The following is a 19117-nucleotide window of genomic DNA, read 5'->3' as shown; positions in this document are numbered from 1 at the left end:
TCTCTCTGTCTCCCTCCCTCTCTTCCTTTCTCTCTCTCTCTGTCTCCCTCCCTCTCTTCCTTTCTCTCTCTCTCTGTCTCCCTCTCTCCCTTTCTCTCTCTCTCTGTCTCCCTCCCTCCTCTCTCTCGTGTCCCAGAGTATGTATGAGGTGGTGACGACAGAGCAGTCCTACCTGGAGAGGCTGGGTGTCGCTGTGAACCATTTCATGAAGTCATCTACCCTGCGTCTAGCCCTGTCACCCAGAGACCACAAGTCCCTTTTCTCTAGTATTGCCAAGATCAGGGAGATTAGCCAGAAGTAAGCCTGCCTGTTGCACATTGGGCGCAAATCTAAGGGTGCAAGACTAGTCTTACCTGTACAAAGACCAATGCATTTGCATTAACTTGCTGTGCCTTTGAGGACTGATCTGAGAAGATTGTTGTGTTGTCAGATTTTTAGATGCGATGAAGGAGGAGCTGGAGTCTAACCTGCTATGTGACATGTTGTGTGATGTCATCCATCGCCACACCAGCAGCCACTTCAGTGCCTATGTGGACTACATCCGTAACATGCCTTACCAGGAACAGACCATGCACAACCTGGGGTATGTAAAGAAAATTGGTTAATGTTGCCTCGGCTCTTTCCCAATTCCTCTTTACTCAAATCCTCTTTCCTCACCTCCTCCTCAGAAGACATTGGAGGAGATGGCTAGAGAGGAGGGACATGGGATGTTCTCATCCAATGTGATTTGAGAAGGATGCGAGGAGAGAGGATGCAAGGAATCAAGGAAAAAGTTAATTTAGAAAGAGCCCTGGTCTCAGATGTGCTCATTCCATGTGTCAGTTGTATTGGTAGTATCACGTTTCGGGTATGATCCAGATGCAGACAGTGTCAAATAAACAAAAGTGTATTTCTTATACGGGTGCAGGCAAATGACAGGTCAAACCAGACCAGGCAGCGCAGAGTAGTCTTAAGGTCCTGGTTGGCTCGCTTCGACTGGCCGTTGGACTGGGGGGTGGAACCTGGAGGGCAGGCTGGCTGACGACCCAATGAGGGTGCAGAACGTCTTCCAGAACCGGGACGAGAAGCCAGGATACTGTAGCCCCAGGTAAAGCGTCAGTAAAAGTTGGCGAAACCCAGGAACCACTGCAGCTGTCCTCTGGATGTAGGCTGCGGACAATCCACCACCGCTCTCACCTTCCCGGGATCCAGTGGTACGCTTCCTGCAGCAATGATGTAAACCAGAAAGGGGATGGTGGAGTGATGGAATTCGCACTTATGCTTTTACAAAAATCTGGTTCTCCGGGTTATTGCTGAGAACACCAATAACCAGAGAACACCAATAACCAGAGGCATTGGAGAACCTGTCGGACGTGGAGTACGTGTTCTTGGGCGGAGCGAGAAAAGACGAGAATGTCATCGAGGTAGACGAAGACGAATCGGTTCAACATGTTGCTGAGAACACTAATAACCAGAGCCTGGAACACAGCAGGAATGTTGGTAAGGTCAAAGGGCATGACCAGGTACTCGTAGTAGCCACTGGTCGTGCAGTCATTCACTCGTCCCCTCCCGTGGAGCGGCTCGAAGGCAGAGGAGATGAGAGGTAGCGGGTAGCGGTTCTTCACCGTGATGTCATTGAGACCTCGGTAGTTGATGTACGGGCATAGGGTTTTGTCCGTCTTCTCCACAAAGAAGAACCCTGCACCGGTGGGGGAGGCAGAAAGACGGATCAACCCAGCAGCTATGAACCCAGCAGTCCTCAATGTACACTACCGGTCAAAAGTTTTAGAGCACCTACTCATTCAAGGGTATTTCCTTATTTTTACTATTTTCTATGTTGTGGAATAATAGTGAAGATATCAAAACTATGAAATAACACATATGGAACCATGTAGTAACCAAAAAAAAGTGTTCGGGAAGAGGTGAATTGGCAGCCTTTGGAGACTCTCAGAGAAATTTGGGTGGCCTCGGGTTCTCTCGGCAACGGAGCCGTCGGGGACTTCCGGGATACCTCAGAAGCGAGGTGGAATCCTTGGATGGGTGAGTGAAATCGAATCTCCTCTACTTCCTTTCTTCCTGTAGTCGCCCATTGATCAGAATGGTCAAGGAAATGAGCGAATCGAGATCCGTCGGTAGTTCCAGGGCAGCAAGCTCGTCTTTTACTTCCTCCGAAACTCTGTGCAGGAACATGTCGAACAGTGCTTCTGGGTTCCAGGCACTCTCAGCGGCCTACGTCCAGAACTGAAGTTGCCACACTGTGGGAGCCCTGCCGAAGCTGGAGTAACTTCCAGGCAGCTTCTTTCCCGGACAATGGAGCATCGAAAACCATCTTTATCTCTGCCACAAACTCCTCCAGACTGGAGCATACGGCCGACTGTTGTTCCCATACTGCCGTAGCCCAGGCGAGAGCCCTCGCAGGCATCAACGTGAGGAGGTACGATGTCTCAGAGCGGTCCGAGGGGAAAGAGGAGGACTGCAGCTCGATGATGAGTGAACACTGTGCAAGAAACGCCCGACAGCTGCCCGACTCTCCATTCAAAGCGCTCCGGGGGAGGTAAGCGGGGTGACGGTACTGCAACAGGCGGGTAACTGAGGGGCTGGGAAGTTACCGTCGTGGTAGCCTGCATACTAGACAACCCACGGAATTGCTCCAGCAATGTGTTCAATGCTTGGTCGTGGCGTTCGGCTAAGGTCTGCAACTCCTCGTGCCTTCCAATGGTGGCTCCTTGGGATGAGACGGAGTCTGCTGGGTCAGTCATGGCCAGTTCGTACTATCACGTTTCAGGTGCACGTTTCAGATGCAGACAGTGTCGAAGAAACAACAGTTTATTTCTAATACAGGGGCAGGCAAACGACAGGTCAAAGGGCAGGGGTCAATAATCCGGTAAGGTACAGAATGGCAGGCAGGCTCAGGGTCAGGGCAGATGGGATTCAATAATCCGGTAAGGTACGGTAAGGTACAGAACGGCAGGCAGGCTCAGGGTCAGGGCGGGCAGAACGATCAAAACCAGGAAGGACTAGAAAACAGGAGCAGGGAAACAGGCAGGAACAGGGGAACAAACACTGGTAGGTTTCACAAACAAAACGAACTGGCAACAGACAGAGAACACAGGTATAACACAGGGGATAATGGGGAAGATGGGCAACACCTGGAGGGAGGTGGAGACAAGCACAAAGACAGGTGAAACAGATTAGGGTGTGACAGGTCGTGAGACAGGACAGAGCATTATTGGTACTGTAGTGTATTATGCTACAACAGAGACTTAGTTTGTTCCTGTTTTGTAACTCTAATGCGTCCCTGAGCAGGAGGGAGAACCCCCAGATCATGGAAATATTAAGGGAGCTACAAGACGACCAACGCTGTTATCGTCTGCCCCTGAAGTCCTTCCTGGTCCTTCCCTTTCAGAGGATCACACGACTCAAGATCCTCATAGAGGTGAGAAGTGTGGAGATGATACATTGTATCCTATTGAATAAATATGACCTGGTACTGCCATTATGCAAGATAATGCAGATTCATATTGATGGTGTTCCTGTTCCTAGAACATTTTGAAGAGTACAGAGCGGGGGTCAGAGAGGCAGGTGTCTGCAGAGAAAGCACTGAGAGCACTCATAAAGGTATACAACTTTTCACCTGTTATTAGGCAGAGATTGTCGAGTGTAGGTCTTTCGGAGCATGTAGTTGCATGGTTTGCTAACTATCTGTCTGATAGAACTCAGTGCACTCAATTTGATGGGCTCATGTCAGTTACATTGTCTGTCTGTTTTTTTAATGGTGTACCCCAGGGCTCTGTACTTGGTCCCCTATTATTCACTATTTATATGAATAATTTAGACAAAAATGTGCAAAATGCGCAACTTCACTTTTATGATTACGATACTGTTATTTATTGTTGTTGTCACGCCCTGGTCAAAGTATTTTGTGTTTATCTTTATGTATTTGGTCAGGCCAGGGTGTGGCATGGGGTTTTTGTAATTGTGGTGTGTTTGTCTTGGGGTTTTGGTGGTGGTATTGGGATTGTTGCTAGTAGGGTTATCTAGCCAAGTCTATGGCTGTCTGGAGTGGTTCTCAATTAGAGGCAGGTGTTTATCGTTGTCTCTGATTGGGAACCATATTTAGGCAGCCATATTCTTTGAGTTTGTCCTATGTGTACTTTCGGTTAGTTTGCACTAGATAGGCTGTTTCGGTTTCGTTTATTGTTTTTGTTTGTGTAGTGTTCGTGTTTCTTTGTTTTATTAAACATGAATCTCAATCGACACGCTGCGTTTTGGTCCGATCCTTGTTCTACCTCTTCGTCAGAGGAGGATATAGAAGAAAACCGTAACGGAATCACCCACCACCAACGGACCAAGCAGCGTGTCAACAGGCAGGAGCAGCCCAAAGAGGAGAGGCGCTATAAGGAGTTCTGGACATGGGAGGAAATCCTAAACGGAGAAGGACCCTGGGCTCAGCCTGGAGAATATCGGCGCCCCAAAGAGGAACTGGAGGCGGCGAGAGCAAAGAGGCGCCGTAATGAGGCAGCACGGCGACTCGGAAGGAAGCCTGAGAATCAGCCCCAAAAATGTCTTGGGGGGGGCTCAGGTAGAGTGTGGCAGAGTCAGGAGTCAGACCTGAGCCAACTCTCCCTGTTTATCGTGAGGAGCCTAGGAGGAGACCCGAACCAGAGCCGGTGTTGGAGGTGAGCGAAACAGAGACCGTGAAGGTGTTAATGGGGAAATTGGAGGAGAGAGAAATGAGGGAGTTGCTGTGTTGGTGCTTTTTGCATGGAATTCGCCCGACGGAACGTGTCGGGGATTTGATGGCACCTGGGTTAGCGCTCCATACTCGTCCTGAGGTGCGTGTTAGTCGGCTGGTGAAGTTGGTACCAGCCTCACGTACCAGGCCTCCTGTACACATCCCTAGCCTTGCACGTCCTGTGCCAACACTGCTCTCAAGATCTCCAGTACGCCTTCACGGTCTAGCCCATCCTGTGCCACCTCCACACTCCAGTCCTCCGGTAGCAGCTCCCCGCACCAGGCTTCCTGTGCGTGTCCTCGGTCCAGTAACACCAGTACCAGCACCACGCACCAGGCCTTCAGTGCGCCTCGCCTGTTCAGCGCAACCAGAGTCTCTCTCCTCTCCTGCGCTGCTGGATTCTCCCGCCTGTTTAGCGTAGTTAGAGTCTTCCTCCTCTCCTGCGCTGCCGGAGTCTCCCGTCTGTTCAGCGCAGACAGAGCTGCCAGTCTGCAAGGAGCTGCCAGTCTACATGAAGCAGCCAGAGATGTCAGTCTGCATGGAGCAGCCCGAGCTGCCAGTCTGCATGAAGCAGCCAGTCTACATGAAGCAGCCAGAGCTGTCAGTCTGCATGGAGCAGCCAGAGCTGTCAGTCTGCATGGAGCAGCCAGAGCTGTCAGTCTACATGAAGGAGCCCGAGCTGCCAGTCTGAATGAAGCAGCCAGTCTACATGGAGCAGCCAGAGCTGTCAGTCTGCATGAAGCAGCCACAACTGTCAGTCTGCATCGAGCAGCCAGAGCTGCCAGTAATCAAGGAGCTGCCAGTCTACATGGAGCAGCCAGAGCTGTCAGTCTGCAAGGAGCTGTCAGTCTGCAAGGAGCTGTCAATCTGCAAGGAGCTGTCAGTCTGCAAGGAGCTGTCAGTCTGCACGGAGCTGTCAGTCTGCAAGGAGCTGCCAGTCAGCACGGAGCCGCCAGAGCTGTCAGTCTGTAAGAAGCCGCCAGAGCTGTCAGCCTATATGGAGCAGCCAGTGCCGCCAGTCTGCCCAGCGCCGCCAGTGCCCCCAGTCTGCCCACCGTCGCCAGTCTGCCCAGTGTCGCCAGTCTGCCCAGCGTTGCCAGTCTTCCCAGCGCCGCCAGTCTGCCCAGCGCCGCCAGTCTGCCCAGCGCCGCCAGTCTGCCCAGCGCCGCCAGTCTGCCCAGCGCCGCCAGTCTGCCCAGCGTCGCCAGTCTGCCCAGCGCCGCCAGATCTGCTAGTCAACCAGACTCTTCCAGATCTGCCAGTCAACCAGACTCTTCCAGATCTGCCAGTCAACCAGACTCTTCCAGATCTGCCAGTCAACCAGACTCTTCCAGATCTGCCAGTCAACCAGACTCTTCCAGATCTGCCAGTCAACCAGACTCTTCCAGATCTGCCAGTCAACCAGACTCTTCCAGATCTGCCAGTCAACCAGACTCTTCCAGATCTGCCAGTCAACCAGACTCTTCCAGATCTGCCAGTCAACCAGACTCTTCCAGATCTGCCAGTCAACCAGACTCTTTCAGATCTGCCAGTCAACCAGACTCATCCAGATCTGCCAGTCAGCCAGACTCATCCAGATCTGCCAGTCAGCCAGGATCTTCCAGATCTGCCATTCAGCCAGGATCTGCCAGTCAGCCAGGATCTGCTGAGACCACCAGCCAGCCAGGATCTGGTAGATCTACCTACCTGCCTGAGCTTTCTCTCACTCCTGAGCTTTCTCTCACTCCTGAGCTTCCTCTCACTCCTGAGCTTCCTCTCACTCCTGAGCTTCCTCTCACTCCTGAGCTTCCTCTCACTCCTGAGCTTCCTCTCACTCCTGAGCTTCCTCCCACTCCCGAGCTGCCTCAGTCCCGAGCTGTCCTTCAGTCCCGATCTGCTCCTCAGTCCAGTGGGGTTCTGGGTGAGGACTACTAGGCCATGGTCGGCGGCGAGGGTGGACTATCCAGGGACGAAGGGAGAGGGGACTAAGACATTAATGGAGTGGGGTTCACGTCCCGCGCCGGAGCCGCCACCATGGACAGACGCCCACCCGGACCCTCCCTATTGTTTTGAGGTGCGTTCGGGAGTCCGCACCTTAGGGGGGGGGGGGGGTTCTGTCACGCCCTGGTCAAAGTATTTTGTGTTTATCTTTATGTATTTGGTCAGGCCAGGGTGTGGCATGGGGTTTTTGTAATTGTGGTGTGTTTGTCTTGGGGTTTTGGTGGTGGTATTGGGATTGTTGCTAGTAGGGTTATCTAGCAAAGTCTATGGCTGTCTGGAGTGGTTCTCAATCAGAGGCAGGTGCTTATTGTTGTCTCTGATTGGGAACCATATTTAGGCAGCCATATTCTTTGAGTTTGTGGTGGGTGATTGTCCTTAGTGTCCTATGTGTACACTCTGTTAGTTTGCACCAGATAGGCTGTTTCGGTTTCGTTTATTGTGTTTGTAGTATTCGTGTTTCTTTGTTTTATTAAACATGAATCTCAATCGACACGCTGCGTTTTGGTCCGATCCTTGTTCTACCTCTTCGTCAGAGGAGGATATAGAAGAAAACCGTAACAGTTGTGCCTCATCTCTCACAAAAGCTTTCCAGAACTTGCAAACTGCTTTTTATACTGTTCAACATACCTTGTGTCAATTGAAGCTTATCCTCAATAATGACAAAACTAAACTAATGGTGTTTTCTAAAGCAAGAATTAGACCTCTGAACCTTTCACCTGTTACTACAAGTCAGGGCAATGAGATTGCGACTCTAACCTCATATAAATATCTTAGAATTTTAATTGATGACGGCCTCGCTTTTAAATGGCATATTCAACAACTTACAAAAAAATTTAAGCTGAAATTGGGATTTTATTTTAGGAATAAGGCCTGTTTTTCTTTTGAAGCCAGAAGGAGGCTAGTAATCAGCTACATTTATGCCTTTACTAGACTATGGAGATATTTTATATATGAATGCTTCCACTCAGTTTTACCATGGCACTTGAGATTTATATTAAACTGCAAAACCATTACGCACCACTGCACTTTGTATACCAGGGTTGGCTGGCCTTCTCTAGTCACTCGTAGGCTCAGTCACTGGTATACTTTTAGTTACAAAGCCATTTTGGGTTTACTACCATTTTATTTGGGCATTTTTATTGTTCGGAAATGTGGTGGGTACTCTCTTCGTTCGCTGGACTTTATCCTGCTAACTGTTCCAAATGTCCGAACTGAATTTGGTAAAAGGGCTTTTATGTCCTCTGCGCCATCGGCTTGGAACGCCTTACAAAATACTGTTAAACAGGAAGAACTTGTCCCGATTGGTATTTTTAAATCACTGATGAATGATCTTGAGTCTGATTCCCTGACCTGTCAATGTTTTTAAATCACTGATGAATGATCTTGAGACTGATTCCCTGACCTGTCAATGTTTTTAAATCACTGATGAATGATCTTGAGACTGATTCCCTGACCTGTCAATGTTTTTAAATCACTGATGAATGATCTTGAGTCTGATTCCCTGACCTGTCAATGTTTTTAAATCACTGATGAATGATCTTGAGACTGATTCCCTGACCTGTCAATGTTTTTAAATCACTGATGAATGATCTTGAGACTGATTCCCTGACCTGTCAAGGTTTTTAATTAGCTGTTTTGATTTTGTTATACTCTTGTGAATTCAATGGTTTTTACTAGATTACTTGTAGTTTTTCATGTTTGTCTGTAAGTTTTGTAATGGCTTGGTGCTGCCTATCTTGGCCAGGACGCTCTTGAAAAATATATTTAAAATCTCAATGAGCCCTTCCTGGTTAAATAAAAGTTTTAAAAAAAAAAAAAAAATACATTGCAATTAGGGCTGTTGCGTGACCATATTACCGCCACACCGGCATTCACGAGTTATGAAGGGAGTCAAACTCCATGTGACTTTTTAGTCACGGTAATTAGGCTTCTCCAAACTCTGATGCTGCTGATGGTCATTAGTAGCCTACCAAACTTGCTAACTGCCTGGTACTCAGCACACTCTATTGTCCCACTAGTCTCTCTGACATCAATGCAAATATATTTGAAAATCGAAACAAACACTTTGAGAGCCCATGAGCTCATGTTGCGCAACATTTCTATAGGCTATGCAATTGCGCGAGAAAACAGAGTCATGGCCTCTATTAAAAAGAGGAGGTTCCCATCATCATTCTATGGGCTAGGCCTACTAATATTAAACACATTGCCTATCTTTACTATAGGACGATAGCCTGCCTGGCTGGCATGAAAATTAACCACAGGAAAACATCATCCATTCGCTATTTAAATGCATAGATGACAGGTATTTTTTTACAATGCCCCTGTTTTGAGAAAGGTGCATGATTATGGTCAATTCTAAATCCAAACAAATTTCACAAATTATTTAGCACATGTAAAGACAAGATTAAATCAAGAATAGTCTGGTGGGTGACAATATAGCCTATCATTTGTGAATGATATATTATCACTTGTAAATGATGCCCAGCGTTAAGCAAGAAACAATGGCTTTTTTTTGTGTGACTTTTTCTAATCATCGCACACCTCATGTAGCCTAGCCCATAGGCCAATATGTGGCCAAATAACTTCTTAAAATTTAGCACATTAATCCACTTCACAAGGGGTGTAGAGCTGGTATACTGGTATACACAAGCACCGTCAACTACTATGGGGAATAGTATATCGACATAGACCAGTGCTTTTGCTGTTCGTTACGGCCTACTCATCTTGTTGGCTGACGAAAAGTAAATGTGGACAGTTCTTCCAATATCTTCAATATGTACCTCGGAATTGGATAAGGACGCACGCAGTTATGCGTCCCCGATATGTCTTTCTTCACTTGTGGCCTGTGAGAAAGACCCGATCACGTGAGCCATGTGAGTGAGAGATGCTTCTGAGCACCTGAAGGGCACAATGCCACACTCTGGGTCAAGGGCACAACCGCCACTGGCCACAAAAGGCATGGATCTTTTTAGGGTGCATTACGGTTACACAAAGGGGACGTCCCCGGGAAAATTCGAAGCATTAGCAAGTTCTTGTCAAATTGTGAATGAGAGACTGATGAAGTGTGTACAGCCTGCGCAAAAGAAAAACAAAGCAGAGCTCATGCCTTTCAAGCAACTTTTTTCAAATCATCATTAGAGTCTCATCATTCAACCTTACAGCGTATTAAACATCAAAACATATAGCCCAACGTTTGTAGAACAACTAAAGTTACATTCATTACGCATATTGGAGTTTCTATTTCTTTGTTAACTCCCTCAAATCGTTTGGAGAACATATCCTTTCTATTTAATTCAGCTTTGTTCAATTGTATTCTTGTTAGTATAATATTAAATAATCCAAATTCAAAGCACATCTTGACTGCTAAATTAACTAATGCAGCCCACAGCCATATGGCAAAGCCAGTTCAGGACCTAACATAAGGACAACTCAGAGTATGCCATTCTGTTCTTTTGAAATAGACTATTTCTTCAAATCATGTTTCTTTAGACCTGTCTAAAATAAATCATGGATTTATTGTGATGGTGTAGACTATATTACTTTTTAAAATGTAGATGTTCCAAAGGTCTGCATCGGTGGCTTGTAGGCTGTGTGGAAGACAGGAGATGCTAAATGTGTTTATGTTAATTAACGGTCAGTTACCGTGAGACCGGCAGTTATTTGCTTGACAATCACCGGCTGACGAAATTTCGTGACCGCCACAGCCCTAATTACAATACTTTATAATATTAGACACACAGGACTAGCACAATTTCCACCCAATGGCATTGAGCGCATCGTGCCCTCTGACCCCTCAGGTAGTTGAGGCCTGCAATAGGGAGGTGGGGAGGATGAAGATGATGGAGGAAATCGTTCACATCGCCAACAAAACTGAGTTTGAATGCAAGGTGAAAAAAAATGCTAAATACAATTTTGATTTTCAATTAAGTAGCAGTAAATGGTGATAAATGATAAATCAGTAGAGATCCCGAGAATGATATTTAACTAGAACTCTTAATCAAACCTTAAACGGTCCTAGTCACACATGTATTTTCCCTCTTCAAGGCCCTGCCCCTGGTGTCTTCCTCTCGCTGGCTTGTCAGACAGGGGCAACTAGCTCAGCTGTCAGAGAAAGAAAACATCTTTGGTCACCGGAAACTCTGTCACATCTACCTTTTCCTCTTCAATGACCTACTGCTGGTGACCACTAGGAAAGGGTCTGTGGGGATGTATCATCTTACACTTACTATACAGTCCTAGTATAGTAGTCTGCGTTTCAGGCTCACGTTACAATACACTGACTGTTATGATGTTGGTGTGCCTGATAACATTTTTATTGGATCTTAGCATGGATCGGTTTGTGGTGCGGGATCATGTCCACCGTTCCCTGATAGAGGTGAGTGAAGGACTGGAGGAGAAGGAGGATTTGGTGTGTGCTTCATGGGAGAGGATGTTCTGCCTCGCTCTGCTGAAGAACCAGAGGGGAACAACATCTCAGTTCCTGCTGCAGGCCTCCACACAGTAAGTTTACCACATATCCTAAAGATCAGCAAAACCACATCTTAGTTCCTGCTTCACCCACCTCGTAGTAATTTAGTTTACACATCCTAGATCAGACCAATGAAGCATGTAACCACACAGAATATGTATATCTATAGGATCAGACAGGCAGTACTACTACACTAGCCCACATAAAAAAAACTAGGGTACTGCATACTATGGTATAAATACTATAGTATTACTATATTTATTTACTATAGTATTCACTGTAGGGTTTTTGCGGACATGACTGTATTATACTGTAGCATGTATGGTCTACTATAGTATAAATACTGTAGCATTTATGGTCTACTATAGTATAAATACTGTAGCATTTATGGTCTACTATAGTATAAATACTGTAGCATTTATGGTCTACTATAGTATAAATACTGTAGCATTTATGGTCTACTATAGTATAAATACTGTAGCATTACTATAGTTAATTGTTACGCGGAGTGGAACAGGGAAACCCAAGAGCAGACTCAGACGAGGAGACTGGGATGAAGTAACCAAGGTATTTATTGAAACACAGGGGGAAGATGGAGTGCAGGTCAGGGGAAGTACAGACGGGTTGCAGGAAACCAGGAGGCTGAGGCTGGAGCGAGAGGGGTTGGGACAGGGTAAGCAGGTGCGGAGGGGAAACCGAGGGAGTAGTAGAGTGGGGAATCCAGGACAGAGTAGCAGGATGACGAGACGTGGAACTGGAGACAGGGACCAGATTCAAAGCTGGCAGTACTGTAGCGGAGAGGAAAACCGTGTCAGGCAAGGGAAAACAGGCACAACAGGATAACAGGATCTAAATAGTAACAAACGGCTAGAAACGTAGACTGACAGAGCAGAGATTACGATCAGGCAGCGTGGAAGTGGCAGGATTGAGTATTTGTAGAGGTCTTGATTATGGAACAGGTTGCAGCTGGTGAGGGATCTGCTCTGACACCTGTCTCCGCCCACACAATTACACACACAGAGGGAGAGAGCACTGGAGGAGTGGCGGCAGGTCAAGGAGACACAGAATGAGCAGTAGAGGGCGTGGCAGGAGCAGATTTGACAGTTAATAGTGTTTTTGTTTTATTATCTTTGACATACAGTATAAATAGGGTATTTTTCCTTGAGGGATAAATACTAAAAGTTATTACCTACCTAGAGGTTATTTTCCATAACTGTGGTCTGAACAAATAGTTCAGAGCTTCTGCTCTTTTCTATAACTTGTAGGGAACAGAATATATGATCTATACTTGGCAGGCAAGTTTCTCACTTATGGGTGGCACAAATTGGGACATGGGTTAGCGGAATGGGTGGGGTAAATGAAAAATTAAATACTATAGTATTACTATAGTTAAAAATCTGTAGTGTTTTTGCGGACACTAGTGTGTTTGCGGAATTACTGTAGTTTTTTTATTGCAACGAATACTGAAGTAGTCTACAGTAAACTACGAAAATCTATAATAAGTACTACACATGGTCGAGGGATACTGTAGTGTGTATTATAGTATTGTACAGTATACTACAGTTTACTACCTAATTCTAAAGTAAGCACTACACAATCAAGGGATACTACAGTGTGTAGTATAGCATTCTACAGTATACTACAGTTTACTTCAGAATTCTATAGAATTCTATAGTAAGTACTATAGTATTCTATAGTAAACTGTAGTATTTTTTTAATGTGGGATACTCCTGATGACCAGTCGACCGATTGGCCCAATATGGTCTGAAAGAATGGGATCTCAGCAATGCTTTAAAATAGGCTATCACTGCCCCTTAAGATATTTAATGGTGTCCCTTCATTTTGAAAGTAATGGAAAGTCCTAGGTGTAGGGGTTGATACATCTATCTTAAGGGCAAATCAAGTCTGACATTTTGAAATGGAAATGTCAAACTTTAGAAGCCTTTTTAAACCTTGAATACACTTCAAGTTTTCATTTCCTAGCAACAAAATAAAAAATTAAATTAAGATCCTACATCTGTAAATATTTTGCTGTGAGACCTGGAATTTTATTTATTTATTTGGTAGCACTAGTGTTCCACACCTGGAAAATTATTCAACCTGATAACAAATTAAATGCCAAAATGATATGTGTGCCATTGTGGGCAAGCAAAGTTTTTTTTACACTTTTATCACAATTGTTTTGTGTCTATTTTTCTCTGGCTGTTATTACAATTGTATTATTATTTATTATTTGACAGTAAGTTGATTATTTGAGCAGCGTACATAGTGAGCAGTCTATACATCCAGCAACTCTTGGAGGACAGACAGTAAGTTGATACAAACACTTCTTTATTGTTAAATCAACACATTCGGGCTTCAGCCTTCATTAGAGATTTACCCTTGAAATGATTAAGGAGACTTTTATATGTTTCAAAATGGTCTCCTATGGGATCAACGACAAATCACAGTGGGAATACACAGCAAAAACAAAAGACCAATGAGAGCCTCAATTTCTTCACCTCTAAGCTGTAAGACAAGCCATCTCTCCACACCATTCACCCCAGAAGCTGGAGTCCCTCAAGGTGCAGTCCTCAGCCCACTTCTATTCATCATCTACATCTCAGACATCCACCTTCTGTCTGACAAGTAGCACAATTTGCCGATGACTTATGCTACTGGACCATCTCAAAGTTTCTACAAGTAGCTTCCAAAAAAACAACAACAACTCAACAAGTGCATAGAAGAAAGAGAAAAGTGGTGAAACAAATGAAACTCAAAAGACATAGTGTGTCCTATTCACCAGACATGCAAACCAAAGGAACCCATAACTCTCAAAATTAAATAATACAAATAGAAAAAGATGGAAAGTTTCTGGGGGTAATATTTCAAAGCAATATGTTGTTGATGACCCATATTGAGAACATTGAGAAAGAGGGACGGCAAGAGGACTAATCACCTGAAAGCACTTTGTGGAAAGAATGGAGCATCAATGGAAACCATTTTAGAAGTATATTTTAGCTACATCAGATTACTCTTCGAGTACACACTACCCTCCTTGGATCACAGCCTTCACACCACAAATGAACCGACTGCAAAGACTTCAGAACCAAGAAATAAAACTACATTCAGCAGGTGTAAAGTACTTAAGGAAAAAAAAACTTTAAAGTACTACTTAAGTCGTTTTTTGGGGTATCTGAACTTTACTCTACTTTACTATTTATACTTTTGACAACTTTTGCTTTTACTTCACTACATTCCTAAAGAAAATAATGTACTTTTTACTCCATACATTTTCCATGACACCCAAAAGTACTCGTTACATTTTGAATGGCTAGCAGGTGTCACGTTCGGACCTTAGTTCTTTTATTATGTCTTTGTTTTAGTATGGTCAGAGCGTGAGTTGGGTGGGTTGTTTTGGGATTTCTGTGTTTGGCCTGGTATGGTTCTCAATCAGAGGCAGCTGTTTATCGTTGTCCCTGATTGAGAACCATATTTAGGTAGCCTGGTTTCACTTTTGAGTTGTGGGAGATTGTTTTCTGTTAGTGTGTGTTGCACCTGACCGAGCTGTTTCGTTTGCTCTCTTTTGTTATTTTGTATTTAGTGTTCAGTTCAGTTTATTAAAAGGATGAACACTTACCACGCTGTGCATTGGTCTGACATTTCTTACTCCTCGTCAGAGGAGGACGAAGACAGCTGTTACAGCAGGACAGGAAAATTCATGCACTTATCAAGAGAACATCCCTGGTCATCCCTACTGCCTCTGATCTGGCGGACTCATTAAACACAAATGCTTTGTTTGTAGATGATGTCTGAGTGTTGAAGAGTGCCCCTGACTATCCATATATAAAACAACAAGAAAATGGTGCCATCTGGTTTGCTCAATTTAGGGATTTTTTAATTATCTATACTTGTACTTTTACTTTTGATACTTAAGTGTAAGGGCACAAGGCCAGACCCAGATGCAGACACAGGAGGCAGATGGTTTGAGTCTGTGATATTGATTAGTTTCCAAAAAGGGTAGGCAAGAGAATGGTCGTGGACAGGCAAAAGGTCAAAACCAGTTCAGAGTCCAGGAGGTACAGTGTGGCAGACAGGCTCGAGGTCAGGCAGGCGGGTACAGAGTCCAGAAACACGCAAGGGTCAAAACCAGGAGGACTAGCAAAAGAGAATTTTAAAAATCAGGAGCACGGGAAAAACACGCTGGTTGACTTGAACAGACAAGATGAACTGGCAAAGAGAGACAGGAAACACAGGGATAAAAACACTGGGGAAAATAAGCTACACCTGGAGGGGGTGGAGACAATCACAAGGACAGGTGAAACAGATCAGGGAGTGACACTTAAGTATATTTTATCAATTACATTTACTTTTGATACTTAGGTATATTTAAAACAAAATACTTTTAGACTTTTACTCAAGTAGTATTTTACTCAGTGTACTTACCTACCAACCTTTTACTGTTTAATAATAAGTTTATGCTATTTATCAAGTACCCTACCCTAGTCCTTACCTTAAGGTTTCGTATCTATGTCCTCCAACCCAGGGTTTGTATCCTTCTTCTTTTATTAACGCTCACTAACTTGTTGTTACCAATAACATCTTACTAACTTGTTGTTACCAATAACATCTTACTAACTTGTTGTTACCAATAACATATTACTAACTTGTTACCAATAACATATTACTAACTTGTTGTTACCAATAACATCTTACTAACTTGTTGTTACCAATAACATCTTACTAACTTGTTGTTACCAATAACATCTTACTAACTTGTTGTTACCAATAACATCTTACTAACTTGTTGTTACCAATAACATCTTACTAACTTGTTGTTACCAATAACATCTTACTAACTTGTTACCAATAGTATCTTATTAACTTGTTGTTACCAATAACATCTTACTAACTTGTTACCAATAGTATCTTATTAACTTGTTGTTACCAATAACATCTTACTAATCTGTTGTTAACAACATTTTACTAACTTGATATTACCACTAACATCTTACTAACTTGTTATTACCACTAACATCTTACTAACTTGTTATTACCACTAACATATTACTAACTTGTTATTACCATAATTAACATATTACTAACTTGTTATTACCATAATTAACATATAACTAACTTGTTATTACCACTAACATCTTACTAACTTGTTATTACCACTAACATATTACTAACTTGTTATTACCACTAACATCTTACTAACTTGTTATTACCACTAACATCTTACTAACTTGTGATTACCACTAACATATTACTAACTTGTTATTACCATAATTAACATTTTACTAACTTGTTATTACCACAATTAACATATTACTAACTTGTTATTACCATAATTAACATATTACTAACTTATTGTTACCATTAACATCTTACTAACTTACTAACGGGGCAGCAGGTAGCCTAGTTGTTAGGATGTTGGGACAGTAACTGAAAGGTTGCTAGATTGAATCCCCGAGCTGACAAGGTACAAATCTGTCATTCTGCCCCTGAACAAGGCAGTTAACCCACTGTTCCTAGGCTGTCATTGAAATTAAGAATTTGTTCTTAATTAACTGACTTGCTTAGTTAAATAAAGGTCAAATAAATTTAAAAAACGTGCTATTATGACTAACATCTTACTAATTTGTTATTACCACCAACATCTTACTAATTTGTTATTACCACCAACATCTTACTAACTTGTTATTACCAGAATTAAGGTCTTACTAACTTGTTATTACCAGAATTAAGGTCTTACTAACTTGTTATTGTCGCTAACATCTTACTAACTTGTTATTACCAGATTTAACACCTTTTTGTTAAACTCTTTATTTCTTATAATCTTTTAACTTATTAGTTTGTTTTAATTAAAATCAGTTCAGGAAACGAGCCAATTGCGCTTTTGTGATCCACAAACACTTCCATAAGCATCCTTTAATACCAAGCCCCTCCTCTTTGCCCCCTGCCTGCCTTGCCTCCTCCTCTCATTCCATGAGCAGAGGCTCTGAACTATCCAATCAGGCCCCAGTCCAGCCAGGCACCTGTAAAATCTTGGTCCTGATGAAAACGGAGGTGTATTAAACAAACTAAACCCATTTTTAATTTGAACAATAAAGAATCACTTTTATCCTTCCACTATCCTTCTCAATTTCCTCTTCCCTTGAGAGTGAGAGAGCAGAAGTGTTCACTTCACTTTAAGAGAAGCTTAATTAAAGGAAAAGTGACTGGTTTCGCAGCACCGCAGCTTCCGGGTACCATAGACTATAAAGCACCGCAGCTTCCGGGTACCATAGACTATAAAGCACCGCAGCTTCCGGGTACCATAGACTATAAAGCACCGCAGCTTCCGGGTACCATAGACTATAAAGCACCGCAGCTTCCGGGTACCATAGACTATAAAGCACCGCAGCTTCCGGGTACCATAGACTATAAAGCAACGCTGATTTTTCTAGTGCTAAGTAACGTTTGGTGCTCCTAGCTTTTAAGTTGGCAGCACCAGTACTATCAATAGAGAAAATGTTTTAGAGCCCTGAGTGTGACAGTTTGACTTCTCGTCTTCCACTGCTGTAGGGCAGAGAAGATAACCTGGATGGAGGTGTTGAGTCATCGAGTGGACGGGATGGAAGGAATCTATGAAGAATGGGGTGAGTGCCATTCAGGGACCTTATCTTTCTGCCAACAGATAACTCAGGAATAAATTAGATTGGACCCTGATCGTGTTCTTGCCTCCAAATGGAAATTGCACAGGCCTATCAGATTATCTCAAAGGCCCTGTTGTTTCTCGTCTTTCCACTAGAGGTCAGAACACTCAACAATATACGGCAGAGATTTAGCATGGATTGGTTTAGGTTCCATAGGCTTCCTCAGTGGGACTTCTGTTTATTCATTCATTGTTGTGTTTAAAACTAATAAGTCGAACGACAACACATATTCTAAGGTGTAATGCACATTTATAAACACACGTGTTTAGAACCTTAAGCACGTCGCCTGTCTCAGACTGTCCTCAGGTACGATGCACTGAGGTCTACGTAGCACAGCAGCCAGGGGAACTGAGTGTACAGCTGGGTGATACCATCAACGTCATACAGAAAACTGCTGATGGTAGGTTTATGTGGACCAGAAAATCATAACAGTGTTTTTCACTCAGGTACTACTACTCTCTACCGGGTACAGTCAGAGGAGGATGGGGCCAACCCCCCCCCCCCCCCCCCCGCTGAGTCTAGTTCCCATAGAGATCCTATTAAATTACTACGGGGTCTATGTCGTAAACCCTCAAAGTGCCCGAAATTGGGTGAAAATGGCAGCCATCTTGGTCAGGGAGAAATCCAAAACCAGTCTATTTGGATTGAATGGCAGTAGAGGCATAGGTGATGCATTTTCTGCTTTTCCTTATGCAGGACAATAAAAGTAAGGCATGTGATGTATCAGAAATTGTGTAATGGAATTAAAGTCAACCTAAAATATTGATATCTAATGCTAAATACAGTTTATACGGGTTGTATATCAGTTTTCTGTAAATAGCCTCTAAAATATTTGTGAACAGACTATAATGTCTCAGATTTAGTTTTCTTGTGAAGCTGTGAGTGATGTCATATGATACAATATCAGTACTTGTTGCATTTACTACTTGTCTAAGTCCTATCATCGACTGAACTGACTGCATTGTTTGAACAGAATGTTGGAGGCTCCTGAGTGGCGCAGCGGTCTAAGGCACTGCATCTCAGTGCTAGAGGTGTCACTACAGACTCTGGTTCAATTCTAGGCCGTATCACAACTGGTCTTGATTGGGAGTCCCATAGGAAGGTGCACAATTGGCCCAGTGTCGTCCGGGTTTGGCCATCACTGTAAATAAAAAAAATATTGTCTAGCTAGCTAATACAGTGCAGATAAATTCTTCACATTCATTGTTTTACACAATATCTTATCACAGCACTGGCAAACCATGGTTGACCTACTCCCTGACCAACATGGCTGAC

The 19117-nt window shown here is 43.8% G+C and overlaps 1 protein-coding gene across 1 annotated transcript in view; it reads left to right on the top strand.

The window, feature by feature from the left end:
• The window catches only part of LOC109903060 (ephexin-1), a 33121-nt gene that overhangs the window by 12893 nt on the left and 1111 nt on the right, over positions 1-19117 (top strand). The window contains exons 4-12 of the mRNA XM_020499720.2: positions 137-297; positions 431-583; positions 3286-3415; positions 3523-3597; positions 10492-10581; positions 10739-10890; positions 11021-11194; positions 17712-17785; positions 18138-18242. Of these exons, the coding sequence (XP_020355309.2) occupies positions 137-297; positions 431-583; positions 3286-3415; positions 3523-3597; positions 10492-10581; positions 10739-10890; positions 11021-11194; positions 17712-17785; positions 18138-18242 (1114 nt within the window). The remainder of the gene's footprint in view (positions 1-136; positions 298-430; positions 584-3285; positions 3416-3522; positions 3598-10491; positions 10582-10738; positions 10891-11020; positions 11195-17711; positions 17786-18137; positions 18243-19117) is intronic.

Source organism: Oncorhynchus kisutch, linkage group LG13 (assembly GCF_002021735.2).
Source record: "Oncorhynchus kisutch isolate 150728-3 linkage group LG13, Okis_V2, whole genome shotgun sequence".
Taxonomy (NCBI): domain Eukaryota; kingdom Metazoa; phylum Chordata; class Actinopteri; order Salmoniformes; family Salmonidae; genus Oncorhynchus; species Oncorhynchus kisutch.
This window is presented reverse-complemented; position numbering and strand designations above follow the sequence as displayed.